Source organism: Pangasianodon hypophthalmus, chromosome 12, assembly GCF_027358585.1.
Source record: "Pangasianodon hypophthalmus isolate fPanHyp1 chromosome 12, fPanHyp1.pri, whole genome shotgun sequence".
Taxonomy (NCBI): domain Eukaryota; kingdom Metazoa; phylum Chordata; class Actinopteri; order Siluriformes; family Pangasiidae; genus Pangasianodon; species Pangasianodon hypophthalmus.
Genome location: NC_069721.1, coordinates 2237586 through 2252067, shown reverse-complemented (window position 1 = coordinate 2252067; position 14482 = coordinate 2237586). Strand labels below are relative to the sequence as shown.

Sequence of the window (14482 nt, the reverse complement as noted above, 5' to 3'; positions counted from 1 at the left end):
TCAAACTTTAGTCTTGCGCCACAGCCTTTCAGGTCATGGTGATGTAGAACTCTCTTAATGGTAGATGTTCATATTTGGTATCTGATGCCTCCAACATCATTTCCACTTTCTTTGGTGGTGTTTTGGGGTTTAGTTGAACCTTTTGAACCAAAGTTTTTTCATCCCTGGGAGTTCATTTGTGCCACTTTCGTGAATGATGCAGTGTCTGTGCGGTCCCAAGATTTTTATATTTGCATACAATTGTTTGTACAGATGCTTGTGGTACCTTCAGTTGTTTAGAAATTGCTCCTAAGGAACCAAAATATTTTTTCCTGAGGTTTTCGCTGAGTTGTTTGTATTTTCACATGGTATCAAACACCCTGTTACCTGTGAGGTGAACAAAGTAAATTCCCTAGACGACTTGCTGAAAGAAATGTATGGTACATGAAATGAGGCCCGATCTGCCTCCTCTCTTTAGACCTGACATTTTTATTTGCTTTTCGTTCTCCCATTTCAAATGAATAGCTTGGTCCAGATGTTCAGATTGCTCAGAACCTCACCTGTAGGCCCCACAAGGTTTAATGCCATCAGTCATGATCTCAGCCTGATGTTCCTGATGTTCTAAATCGATCACAAGGTCCCACAAAACGTTTGCTGCATGTTCTCATATTTCCAACCTAATTTCATGACCTCTGTCATCTTAAAGACTGTTCACTGTGGAGATTCACCAAGACTTAAAAATAAGAAACTAACCAATATTACTACTTACTTCATGGAATCCCAACTAGTCATCCCTGGACAGGGGCACCATGCAAGATTTCACAATGCGATCTCAGATTAATGACAAGAAAGCTAAGAGAGAAGTCTGCAGTCACTTGAAAAAGAGTTGCAGGATGACCTGAAAGCAGCAGGAACAGCAGTTACACAGAAGTTTGTGACAAAAAAAAAAGGCTATTTAATGGAAACAAAAAAGTGGTATGGAAAATAAAAAAAAAAAAATACAGTATAGCTGCTAGAAACATGCACTAGTGACAGAGATACAGCATCTTTATTTTATTTATTTATTTTTTTATTTGATTAAAATAATTTGAATAATAGGATAGAATTTCTATATTTGAATTTCTGTTTTCTTAATTTAAGTTAGAATTTTAAAAATGCCGTTTTCTATTTCCTTTTTGTAATGAACATAAATAATTTAATAAATGGGATAATTTTTCTATATTTGTTTTGAAATCAAAACTAGAATTAAAAAAAAGCATTTTGTTGTATTTCTTTTTATTTCTTAAATTCCTAAAAATTAATTTATCATTAATTCTTTTAATTATTAATTGTTTTTTTCATCATTAGTTGTTAATTTATTTTTGACATTTACTTTATAAAAAATACCTAATCTTTTTAGAAAAGCTAAAATTCTTTGTATTAAATATTAGTTAATTCATTAAGACATTAAAATTTTATATCCGTGAACAATTCAGTAACTTTTTTTAATAGGAAAAAAAAAGTGCAGTTTCATGTAATTAAAATGAAACAGAAGAAATAGAATCTGTCTTTAATCATTTACTACCCTGGTCTCGTTTCAGAGCTTTCTGTTATTGTTGACTTATTGCTGGAGTGAAAACAAGCTTTCTTATAATTATTAACCCATCGTAACGGCCTTGAGTGTATGTGCTCTTAAGGAACGTTGTTTTGTCATTTCTGCTGCAAGTCATCGTCATGTCCAGCACGTCGTCTGCGACTCCTTCGGCTTTTTCCAGCAGTAAAGGTTTGTTACGTCAGAGATCTGCTCAAAGTCCTCATGTGCTGTTTCATCGCCACACTGGGACACCGCGGATACTGTAAGTGCAGCCTGAAGAGCTTCTTCAAACACATTTCAACTACATTGTGATTCACTGTAAGTATAAGATTCAATATTTTTTATATTGACAAGTTTGTGCTTTTAGCTATTAGTGTCAATTCCTAGGGATCTCGTCCACTGTAGTTAGTTTATGTTTACAGTGAACTTTAGGCAATGATTATGGTCACGATTGCACTGTAACTGTCTAGGAAAAGGTAGCTGTGAAACGTTTTTGCGTCTGAACCATCTTATACAAGAGCTTTCTATATATTTTGTGTGTAAAACATTTACGATAGAATTATAAGCATTAAGAATTATTACAAGCAAGTGTTATTTTTAGCAGGGCTTTTTTTTTTTGGAAAGACTTGACAGCTTGTCATGTCGTCTCCTTCCTGTCTCTTGACACACCTTAGAACTGAGTACAGTAGCTTCTACTGATTCAAACGTCAACGTAGACGCTGAGGTGCCAATACTAATGATTGTTCCGAAGCTGTTGGACTTTGATACAGCAGCAGATTCTGGGATTTAATGTGTATAGCTTTGTATAGCTAACTGAACTTTAAACAAATTGTTTTTAAAGCTTTGTGGCTTTCCTTTTTTCTTTCCATAGACCAGCAGCAGGAATAATGGAAATGGATTTCTACTATATAAAGTAAGTTGAACCCTTTTATTAATGTCTTAAACGCTTAAAAATGCTGGACATAATAGTTTTTTTTAACTATAGGTCGACTAAACATTCATTTAAAAGGCATTTCATAGCTTTATACATTTATAAGTAGTTACCTTGTGTGTGGTGTTATCATGGCTGACTGCATTGCTAGCAATTAGCATTTTAAATAATAATAATAATAATAATAATAATAATAAAGCATATTAGAAGGTCAGGTGATTTTTAAATCTTAAATTGGGTAGAAAGTAACATTTACAGTAAACGTTACAGCCTGCAGTAACCGCAAAGACCAAAAACACGCAAAATATTTCGCAAAATATAAAATGAAAAGAAATAATTAAATAATTTATTTTTAAAAAATTACAGCCGTTACACAATAAGTCAAAATTATACTTGCGTAAAAGTTAAAAAGTATCCGTACTCATACGCTTTTTCTCCCCCTCATGCCTGCAAATTTACAACAATCAGTCCGACTCACTTTGTATAAAACGTTAGCTAGAAAAGCTCTAAAAGGTTAGCGGTGCTAGGGTTCATAATTATTAAATTATTATTAAAATAAATTTGTGCAATTTTTTTTTAATGATCAATTTTTTTTATTTAAAGTAACTTTAATGCATAGGTTCTGAACTTTGGGATTAACTAACTGTTATTATGGAGTTCTGTGCAGAAAAAAAATTGATTTATGGAATATTTTTAAAATAATAATTAAATAATCCTACAATAATTGAATTATATAATAATTTATATAATAATTTATATAATATAATATATATAATATTATATAATTTTATTATGTAATTTATTTTGGAGTGCATGATTTCATTCCATGTTAATCAAAGTGTTGTTTTTCGCTCATGTGGGAGCAGTTCAGTTCAGCGAGCACTGAGACACGCTTCAGGTCTACCCACCTTGCACTCGTTTTTAATGAGCTCATACTCGGTACTCGACGCATCGTGTGGGGTTTTTTTAATGGAAGTGTCATTGAGTAAGAATATTATATTCAGGTTAAGCGTAGTAACAATTGTAGTACAGTGTAGCATAGTTCTAGTGCAGGTTAGCGTTGGATTTGAACCGAGATCAAGCAGACAGTGAGTTTTAAAACGATTTTCTGAAACCATGCGTAAAGTGTATAAAGCAAGGTTTCTTTCCCACAATGCACAGGATCTTCTTATCGCCACTCCTGGGCTTCTCCATTGCTTTGCTCGTGATGAAATGCTGCTGTAAGCGTCAGTGCTTCAGCCGTTCCAGCGCTAGCGAGCCGCAGCGCCGTAACACCCCCATCTACGTCATTCCCATTCCTGTTAACGACGACAACTTCGACGAAGGGTCGCTGTCATCTGTGGCGGCGTTCGCACCCCCTGCATACGACTCCATCATCCCCGTCATCCCTCCACCACCATATTCAGAGGTAAAGTCCTACCATACACGTCAGGGAGGTTTGGAAAACAGAGCCTAGATCATTTCAAATAACTGTCTAGAGTCTTTTTTTTTATTTTCTTCAAATATGCTTATACTTAGACTACTTACAAAACTAATCTAATGTGAAATCAACATTTTCTCATCAAAATGAAAGCTAAAAGCAGAGTTTCACCCAGAATGCAACATGGCTATCACTCCTTGCGATCTAGTGTTAGCATAGCACCCTTCAAACTACTTGTAAGCTAATTATAACATCAATGGTGTCCAACAAAGCTAAAGCTAAAACATTAAGCTAAAACTAGCTAATGCTAAAACTAGCTAAAGCTAAAACTATCTGTTAGCTAGTTACTAGTTGCAGCAGTTAGTACCAGAGAGTGGCTACGAGGAAAGGCGGAGCCAAAAAAAACCCCAGAAATGTAACCGTCCAATCACACACACGATACTCAACATGTGTAACATCGTAACAGCCCGACTTGTTACTTGTTCTAACGCATTTTTTGTACAATACTGCTTATGCTAATTCTTACTCATTTTCGTACAATACTGCTTGTGGTATTTCTTACGCATTTTCATACAATACTGCTTATGCTAATTCTTACGCATTTTTGTCCAATACTGCTTATGTTAATTCTTACGTATTTTCGTACAATACTGCTTATGTTAATTCTTACGTATTTTTGTACAATACTGCTTATTTTAATTCTAACGTATTTTCGTACAATACTGGTTATGTTAATTACATATTTTCGTACAATACTGCTTATTTTGATTCTTACGCATTTTCGTACAATACTGCTTATGCTGATTCTTACGTATTTTTGCACAATTCTGCTTACGTTCATTCTTACGCGTTTTCATACTATATTGTTTGCGTTAATTTTTTTTTTTACATTTTCCTATAATGTTGTTTGTAATGTTAATTCTTATTGCTAAAATATTCGTGATATTAGCGTTTGTTTGTTTGTTTGTTTGTTTAAAGGAAGCCATGATGAGGATCATGGATGTTTTCTGTTTGTTTTGCAGCGGAAAATAAGCGGTCCTGATGAGGAGCCACCAGCGTACGCTGAGATCGTGGAGGAGCCGCCAGTTATTTGCATTTTACCTCCACAGACACAGCACACGTAATGGACACTGACCTCAAACTGAGTACGCAAAACCAACTCCAGGATAGACAGATTTGTAGCTATTATCTGTTATTATCTGTTAGCTATTATCTGTTGATAGCGTGAGAAGTTTACAATTACTGTAAAATGGCCTGATGATCCACAGTCCTTGTGTGCAGTACAGTGGAGTGGAGTGTGTCCTGTCTCTCTCTCTGTGTGTGTGTGTGTGTGTGTGTGTGTGTGTATTTACACTTTGGGAAAAAATGCACTTTACAGTTGTTATGAATAAAAGGAGATTGTAATGACTGACTGGAGATTACTGACTGAGGAAGAGGAAACGTCGCCTCAGTTCGGAGTCGTGGGCGGAGTCGTGGGCGGAGTCGTGGGCGGAGTCGTGGGTGGAGTTTGAGATGGCGCAGGGCGGAACTCGCTCTGGTTGAAGGCAGCACGTCGTCAGTGTGAGCTCGAGGACTGTAACTCTTTATAAAATAGTGAATTTTGTAAACATTTTGGAGATTCGAACTTTCTTAGAAAAATTTCCTGGAGAAATCGACTTTCTGTACGATTGAGGAATCAAAAAAGTTTATTGCTCGTTTTTCTTTCTTTCTTTCTTTCTGTTTCTTTTATTGCTTGTTTTTCTTTTTATTTCTTTCTTTCTTTCACTGTTCATTTCTTTCTTCTCTCACTGTTTTTGTATCTTTATTTCACTTTCACTACTGTTTCTCCTTCTTTTCCTTTCTTTCACTGTTTTTCTTTCACTGTTTTTCTTTCTTTCTTTCTTTCTTTCTTTCTTTCTTTTCTTTTTCTTTCACTGTTTATTTCTTTCTATTTGTTGTATTTCTATCTATTTCTTTCTATCTGTTTGTTTGTTTGTTTGTTTCTATTTCTTTTATTGTTTGTTTTTCTTTTTGTTTCTTTCTTCTCTCACTGTTTTTGTATCTTTATTTCACTTTCACTACTGTTTCTCTTTCTTTTCCTTTCTTTCACTGTTTTTCTTTCACTGTCTTTCTTTCTTTCTTTCTTTCTTTTCTTTGTCTTTCACTGTTGGTTTTTCTTTCACCGTTTATTTCTTTCTATTTGTCGTATTTCTATCTATTTCTTTGTCTGTTTCTTTCGTTCTTTCTTTCTTTCTTTCTTTCTATTATTGCTTGTTTTTCTTTTTCTTTCTTTCTTTCTTTCTTTTTGTCACTGTTCATTTCTTTCTTCTCACTGTTTTCGTATCTTTATTTTACTTTCTTTCACTACTTGTTTCTCTTTCTTTTCCTTTATTTCTTTCATTCTTTCTTTCACTGTTTTTCTTTCTTTCTTTCTTTCTTTTCTTTGTCTTTCACTGTTGGTTTTTCTTTCACTGTTTATTTCTATCTATCTACTTGTTGTAGTTCTATCTATTTCTTTCTGTTTCTTTCTTTCTTTCACTTATTTTCCCTTCACTTTCTTCACTTTTTCTTCATTCTTTTTTTTTTTTTTTACCTTTGCTTTCACTGTTTGTTTCTATCTCTCTCTCTCTCTCTCTCTCTCTCTCTCTCTTTCTTGCTTTCTCTTTTTGTTTGTCCCTTTCACCGACTCTTTTTCTTTCTTTTTTTTTGTGAGCATGCTGTGTTTCCTTCAGGAAGCGCCTCTCTAGTAAACCATGTTCAATATCGTTACCATGTGACACACACACACACACACACACACACGTCTCTCTTTCACTCCCGGATGAATCAGACGCGAGTCGTTTCGGGGTTTGATCAGGTTTATTAGCTTCACGACTGGACTAGTGATTAGTGAGAGCTGATTACAGCCGAATCCGAACCAAACTTCAAGCAGGTTCTTTGAGGAAAGTCTCTACGTGACAGGACATTTATTGCTGCTTTATTTCCAGGACACTGTCTTATAGTATGAGCTCGTAATTATTTACAGTCGATTACAGTAGATTTAAAGCACAACATGGACAGGAACATTTCCCTCGTTCTCTTACTCCATCGCCGTAAACCGTATAAACGAACAGCTACAGTTCACACAGCGTCTGTACAAATATACAGCGTTCACTACTCACATACACACCGCTGTTCATTAACCGAGCACAGCTTCCACACACACACACACACACACACACATTTAAACTCCATCTCAGCTCCATCGCAGCTTTATACATTTTAGAGGAATGCTTTTTATTTACTGTAAAATGGAGAACTTGCTCGCTCACATGAGGTTTCTCGTTGGATCGTATTGAACGTCTCTGCAGGCGAAAGCGTAATTAAATGGAGCAATGCTAATTTAAAACGATGTAATGTTTCCCCTTTTATTATATTCACTTTATTCCAGAAAAGGTGACAAAGCATGACGTACGTTTGCTATGTAGCTTGAGATTTTTTCCATTCTGTGTAAACAAACTATGACGCATTATGGTGACAAAATCTAAACGATTGGCTCAAATGATTCCAGTCTAGTGAGTGTATATAGCTAGTGTGTGTAGCTAGCTAGCTTCGCTAATCTGACCACTACACCACGCCCACAAGAACACAGGATTGGTTCCTCCACAGTTCCGGATATTAAACAAGTGCACAGCTAACTGCAGGGATTTAGCTGTAACGAACGAACACATAAGTGGCTACTAACAGTGACTCAGAGAGTTCATGGGTCATTATTAGCTCGTAAAAGCCTTACATATAATAAACATGTCCAGATATTATTCTCATAACCCTTAATTAAACATCTCACTAGCCCGAGTGTTTGGGGACAAAGTGGAAAAAAACATAAAATATTATAAACTTATTGTATCGGATTTCATACGTTAGATTTTGGAACTATTAATTTGCTCTATCTACGTTTTTTTTTCCAAAAAGCGTTTTTTTTCCCCAACATTAATTTTTCCCCTCATTTTTAAGGCGCCGTTTAATTTCATCATCGCATTATTACCAAACTATTCAAATTCTGTGTCGTTTGTATTTTTATCTTATTGAATTGAATTAAAATGCATTAATTAGTACTATCTGGTCTACACTTCTAATCTTGATCCTTATCTTCTCCTGCATCAAAATCACTTCAGTCATCATTAAAGATCTGATCACATCCCCGACGCTATTTTTCTCACCTTTAAAAATACAGAGCAATAACACAGTTACAGCATCGTGTAAATATTTTGGTTAGTATACCAATTTATTCGTTTTTTTTCTTCCCACTTTGACTTCAGTGTGATCGTGTAATGATTAATCACAAAAAAACATTCTGAAATAAAATAAACAAATCATTTTGGTAGCGTTACTCCATCAATAATATTAAAAAAAAAAAAAAAGTGGAATAAAACAAAAACAATGAACAAGCCTTACGGACAAAAACATGTTTACGACATTTGTGAAAGCATGCACTAGGCTTGTGAGATATTGATTTCTCCCTGCTCGTGATTTATCATTAAAAAAAAAAAAAAATCTCGATTAACGAACCTAAAGCCATTTTCTTATCGCAACTCGGACATCACTGCTGCAGCACGTTTCTGTACGGCAACCAATCAAGCTGGCCTTACTGTCCACCTCCAGCTGCTCCTTTGTGGAGTTGATGAAGGCTCCCCATGATCGAGGGGTTGTGAATAGAGAAGTAGGTCAGGAACTGCTTGTTGGCAGTGACAATTCGGAAAACTCAGCAGGATGGTGGATTTTTCGGTCATTCCTAAGATTTATAGTGTGACGACCTTGGAGGGTCGACCCTTGATTAGAACGTGACCATTTTCCTTTCGCGTCCGCCATTTTCTTATCGCAATTACAGCCGATGAGGTCATTAAGAGGGCAATTCGAGAGTTAAATGGTAAACATGTACGATTAGAAAGATCATATTAGCAGAATGAATGTACCTGGACATTGTGGCAGTGTAAGATCGTACAGGAATGATTAAATCTTTATAATCGCACAAGCCTAGCCTGCGTGAGCGGCCATCTTTAAATGTTAGGTAAACTGCGTGACCACTAGAGGGCGCATAACAGGTATCGGTAAATATATATCCAAGATCACACGCCGATTCCCAGAATCTTATGCCTTATTTTTGTTAAAAATAGATTTGTGTCAATATAATTGCCATGAAAAAAAAAAAACTTGTGTGTTTTTGGTAGTATTTAAACATTACTGATCCTAGGTTCATTTCTAGTTTTCTAGGTTTATTTACGAGCTGCTCACATTTCACCGCACTCTAATATAAATATATGAAGCTTAGTGGGGCTCAGAAAACCCAGCTCACAGGAACCCACTGGTGCTCGGTGCTCAGTCTCTCTAGCGCCCCCTTCAGGCTGCGATACGCGCCGTCCAGGTTATCGTTGACGATGGTGAGGTCGAAGTAGTGACCGTAAGCTCTCTGGATCCTCTCGCTCTCCTCCACCGTCCTCTTCAGCTCGCAGTCCTGCACACACACACACACACACACACACACACGTGTACACAACACACGTAATATTTCACTATCCAACTATCAAGTTGGAAAGTTACAAAGATGTATATTTTTTTTTGCAAAACGCACAGTGAGCTGTTTGGTGACGACTCCAGCCTCGATCGCAGATCTGTTCATGTCCTTGAGAACTTCAAAGTCGGGGGCTTCGATGAACACGACGTAGGGCAGGAACTCGGCCGTCCGCAGCACTTTGAGAGCCTCAAGTGACAGAAATCATTTATTGTGATCATTTATTGTGCTCATATAAAACTAATATCAAGGATAAGATTGGACTAAAACACTGAAATATTGATGTCTGTATGGGACATCAGCAGATACTCAGAGCTCTGATATCGATATCATGTCAGAAATGAGCTTTTAGTGGATTTTATTAGTGAATTGTTAGTTCCATGACAGGTTGTGTTCCAGATCAAATCAAACGGATTTACTGAATCTCATCGTTTTTTTTAAAGCTGGTCCATTAGGTGGAGCTACTGAGTAATAGTAGTGCAGAGCCTCAACATTCACGCTAGCAGGTAACAAGTCACTCATTGGTTGTAGTTTGTGTCTTGTGGGCGTATAGCGACTGCTTCTGCTACTGTCGTTTGTGGGCGTGGCCTGGCTAGCATTTTTAAAAATTTTAGTTCTGATGAGAAATGATAGCTGTATACTGTATAGCTTCGAAAGCTAATGAGTTAAACACAAATGAAAAATGGAATCTTTTACATGGTAAATGCTCGACTTCGTACTAGCTTCATTGGCAGATTAGCAAAGCGGAGCTAGCAAAGTCTGCTACCTCCTTCCAATCACACACACACACACACACATACACACCAAAGGACTGGAAATCATTCGTTTGGTTTTGTCACTTTACTGCATCGTCTTCATTCAAATGTCCCAAACTCAGTCATTATTGTACCACAATATCAATATTGTGATAAAGTTTCTGAGATACTTCATGCGTAATGCGTTTTTTTTTTTTTTTTTTAAAAGGTTCCTTATTAAACCTAGGTATTGTGATGCACATTGTGTATCATGATATGATATTTTTTTCGTATTGCCCACCCCTAAGTGGCCTAAAAACTCTGTTTTTACTTCCTGTTATAATTATCTGCTTATTTCACCTGTGGGTTGACGTCCAGGATGCAGACTTTGCCCGACTCGATCACCTCGTGGATGGAGTTGATCTTGGTGCCGTACAGGTTCCCGTCGTACTCGCCGTGCTCCAGGAAGCGGCCGCTCTTAATGTCCGCCTCCATCTCACTGCGTGACATGAACAGGTACATCTGTCCCTCCTTCTCGTCCACTTTGGGCTTACGGGACGTGTCTACAGGGCAGCAAGAGAGAAATGAGTGAAAACGGAATCTCCTCCTGCTATTACAGTTGCATCATGGGAAATGGGCAGGAATATGGATTAGTAACCGTACAACACAGCTGGATGTAAAATAAATAAATAAATAAATAAAACTGACTATTGGATGGTAGTATATATGGATGGTGTGTGTGTGTGTGTGTGTGTGCGTGTTACAGGGTGTTGTGGTGCCGTAGCGATGAGGTTGTGACATCAGCAGCTTGTTTTTCAGGTTGCGGCGTCCGACTCCCTGAGCGCCGATCAGCACCAGAGTCTTTCTCCGGAACGGCGGCACCTTCGCCACCTCCTCGTAGATCAGCAGCTCGTGTCTGTCAAACTCTGACCCACAGAGAGAAAGCAAAAAAAAAAAAAAAACGGCTTTATTTTACATCAAACTCAAAAACCTATTTAAGACACAATTATGTTGATTTACATTGAAATTCAGAGACTTTTATCATTTCAGTAAATAGAGACTTTTCATTCAGGTTAAATACTATAAACACAGATACAGTGGATTTTAAAGTTTATCAATAAAACAGAAGTCCAGATACATTTATGTGTTCTCACTGAAATCGTGTTAAAACCTACAAAATATTACAGCGTTCATCTGCATGATCTAGTTAATTTATTTGAATTTACACCTCACTGAGGTGTCTAATGATTCAAAACGGTCGCTTCAGTCTTGCTTTAAGTTTAATTTAAGGCATAAAAGTTCAAAACTAGTCTCAAGGAGTTTGCAGTGAGCAGTTGAACGTCACCGGGAATCAGGAAAACAGCTACAACATGACCTAAAACTAAACCAGAAAGGAGAAGAGGATTAAAGATTTCGAGTCACTATATCAATAAACAGTTCACAATATCAGAAGAAAGGAAGCAGAGCCACAGACACAGAAAAAAACTACCATACAGAACAAAAAAATTAAAAACAAACAGCTGGAGATTAAAAAAGTCCGAGCAAAGACAGGGGAAACAATGAAACTGTAAAACCATACATATGATTAACCAGCCTTAGCTAAACTCATCAACACTGCAGTTCATTCAGTTTAATTAACCAAGCAAGCCAATTAAAACGCCATTAACTACCGCACATATACCGCAGATTTCCAAAGCAGTGTCGGAAAAAAATAATTTTAAAATAATACAAGCAGATTTATACGATTTTAACACAATGAAGAATGCAGAACACACACACATTACTTCACAAATTAAGAAGAAAAAAAAGGCTCATGCACAAGGAACCAACTTGGTTGAAATGAATTTGATTTTCATTCATGCTTTTGGTGCATGGTGCATTTGAGACAAGGACAGTTTGGACTGGGAAGATGGTTCTTGAGTGGGGAGTTTTGTACCAGGTGAGAAGGGCTTGGACTGAGGGGAACAGCAGTTATGGTTTTTGACTGGGAGAACTGTTTGGACTCTGAGGGTATTGCAGGAAGTTTTGGACTCAAGGACGGTTTCAGATGGAGAGAAGGGTTTGGATTAAGGGGACTGGTTTGGACAGATAGAACAATTTGGACTTGGATGGACAGGATGGACTAGGGGACAGTTTAGGACTGCAGTAATGGTTTGGACTGGGCTAAGGGTTTAGGACTAGGGAAGGGTTTGGCCTGGGGTAAGGGTTTGGGCTGGGGGACAGTTTTCTACTGGAGTAATGGTTTGGACTGGAGTAATGGTTTGGACTGGGCTAAGGGTTTGGGCTGGGGGACAGTTTGGACTCTCGGATGGTTTCAGACTTGTGGATGATTTTGGACTAGGGGCTGGTTCTGGACTAAAGAAGGGTTTGGGAAGACTATGGATGATTATGGATTGGTGGATGGTTTTGGACTAAGGGACTATTTTGGACTTGGGGGTGGTTTTGCACTGGGGATGATTTTGGACCTGGGTATTACGTGGACTAAGGGACAGTTTGAACTGGGAGTAGTTTTACACTGGGGATAGTTTCAAAATAGGGGAAGGTTCTAGACTGGGGAAAGGTTTTAGACTAGAGATGGTTTTGGACTGGGGAATAGTTTTAGACTGGGGAATAGTTTTAGACTGGGGAGGCAGTTTTGGAGTGAAGGATGGTTTTAGACTGGGGTGGGTTTGGAATGGAGGACTGTTTCAGACAAGGACAGGTTTTGGACTTGGGGGTGGCTTTAGACTGGAGAATGGTTTTGGAATAGGATAGGGTATGGTCTCAGGGATGCCGGAGGCAGGACAGCCACGGAGCCACAGAGAACAAGAGGGAAAGAGGGAGAGGAGAGAGGACGCAGTGTTACCTGCATTCTTGGTGGTCAGGTACATCATTCTCTTCTTCTTCTTCCCCCCCATGCCTGCACACAGAGGTCCTGCAGACATCAGCACACAGCCCGGTAACACACACACACGTCCATCATAATAACACTACAGGACATACACATCTGCTACACAGTGTTTTATTCCTCTTATACCATCGGCAAGCTCCCAACGATGACGTTGTATTATTTATTATAGAAAGACACGTGATAGTTTTTATCTATTTATTATTATATTTAACTCAGCTGAGCTTCGTAATGATCTGTGACACATAGCATTTACTCCGTTAAGGGAATATTTTTATCCAGAGTGACTTTAAGGTTTACGGTATAGTATGCAGTGAGCTTCAGAGTTGTTGGTGAATGTTTTACACAACAAGATTCCCACAACAAATCTTATAATGCTAAAGTTTGCTAACATTAACAAACACCAAACGGTCAAATGAATGTTAACCAAGTAACAGAATAACGTAACACAAGCAATCATTAATGTTTGTTTAAATGGTCACTAAATAAGTAAGTAATAAACCACTGTGTGTGTGGTGCTGTTATAGTAAAATAGCGACAGGGAGGTGTGATGAAGTGGAGTTACTGTTACCACCCTGAAGTTGATTATTTTCCTATAACAGCACTTCCCCAAGGGTTTTAGGTCCACACATGTGAGGAGCCATGTACCATGATTGGCTCCATTTGTAATGTTACTTCCTGTGTCTACTTTCCGATTTCCTTATTCTGCTTATGCCACAGCATGTTTCCAATGATTACAATTTTTCAAGTATTACTGATTACTGTTTTTAATCCATTCATGTGTCACTGTGAATGAGCTGTTGCTATAGAAACGACAACGTACTAGACCGGGTGCATTAATATAAACCTGTGATTTGCAGCTGCACTACTGTCAGAGCCGCTGTTAGAAAATCAGGCAACAACTTCTGACCAATCAGAAACCAGAATTTAACAGCACTGTGGGATAAGCATATTAATAAATAAATAAATAATAATAATAATAATCAGCTTAGGTAACTTGCAGTAACCATGTTAAACAAGTGTGAGTGATGTGATGTGGAATATCGTCAAACGAAATCTGAATGGCAAAAAAAAGACAAACATCAGGTTTAAAAGTTAAGATTTAAGTGTAAATTTAAATTTAGGACAATTCAAGACTTATTAAGGCGTTTAATTGGCCAATTGTAATTTCAGATTCATTCAGACTTTTCTAAAGACTCACTGACATTCAGGTATTTAGATTTCCACTAGGGGGTGATGTTTGCTTTCCACTGGTTAAAAAAAACTATGTCATGCCAAATGCACCTGTTCTCATCTTTTTAAGGAAATAAAATAGTCTGCGAATTTTAGATAGATAGATAGATAGATAGATAGATAGACAGACAGATAGATAGATAGATAGATAGTGCTTGGTCTGCAACAATGTTTAGGTAGATGGTATGTGTCAAAGAA

At 37.4% G+C, this 14482-nt stretch overlaps 1 protein-coding gene across 5 annotated transcripts in view; it reads right to left on the bottom strand.

The window, feature by feature from the left end:
* Positions 1 to 8108: 8108 nt before the first annotated feature.
* Positions 8109 to 14482, bottom strand: part of mpp2b (MAGUK p55 scaffold protein 2b) — a 43244-nt gene continuing 36870 nt past the window's right edge. For 4 of the 5 annotated variants that reach the window (XM_026947871.3, XM_026947872.3, XM_034309412.2 and 1 more), the window contains 5 exons: positions 13010 to 13078; positions 10929 to 11090; positions 10525 to 10727; positions 9491 to 9619; positions 8109 to 9373 (listed from right to left, as the gene is read on the bottom strand). In XM_026947871.3, the coding sequence (XP_026803672.1) occupies positions 9197 to 9373; positions 9491 to 9619; positions 10525 to 10727; positions 10929 to 11090; positions 13010 to 13078 (740 nt within the window). In that variant the 3' untranslated portion in view covers positions 8109 to 9196. The remainder of the gene's footprint in view (positions 9374 to 9490; positions 9620 to 10524; positions 10728 to 10928; positions 11091 to 13009; positions 13079 to 14482) is intronic. The other variant, XM_034309413.2, reaches the window with a different exon arrangement.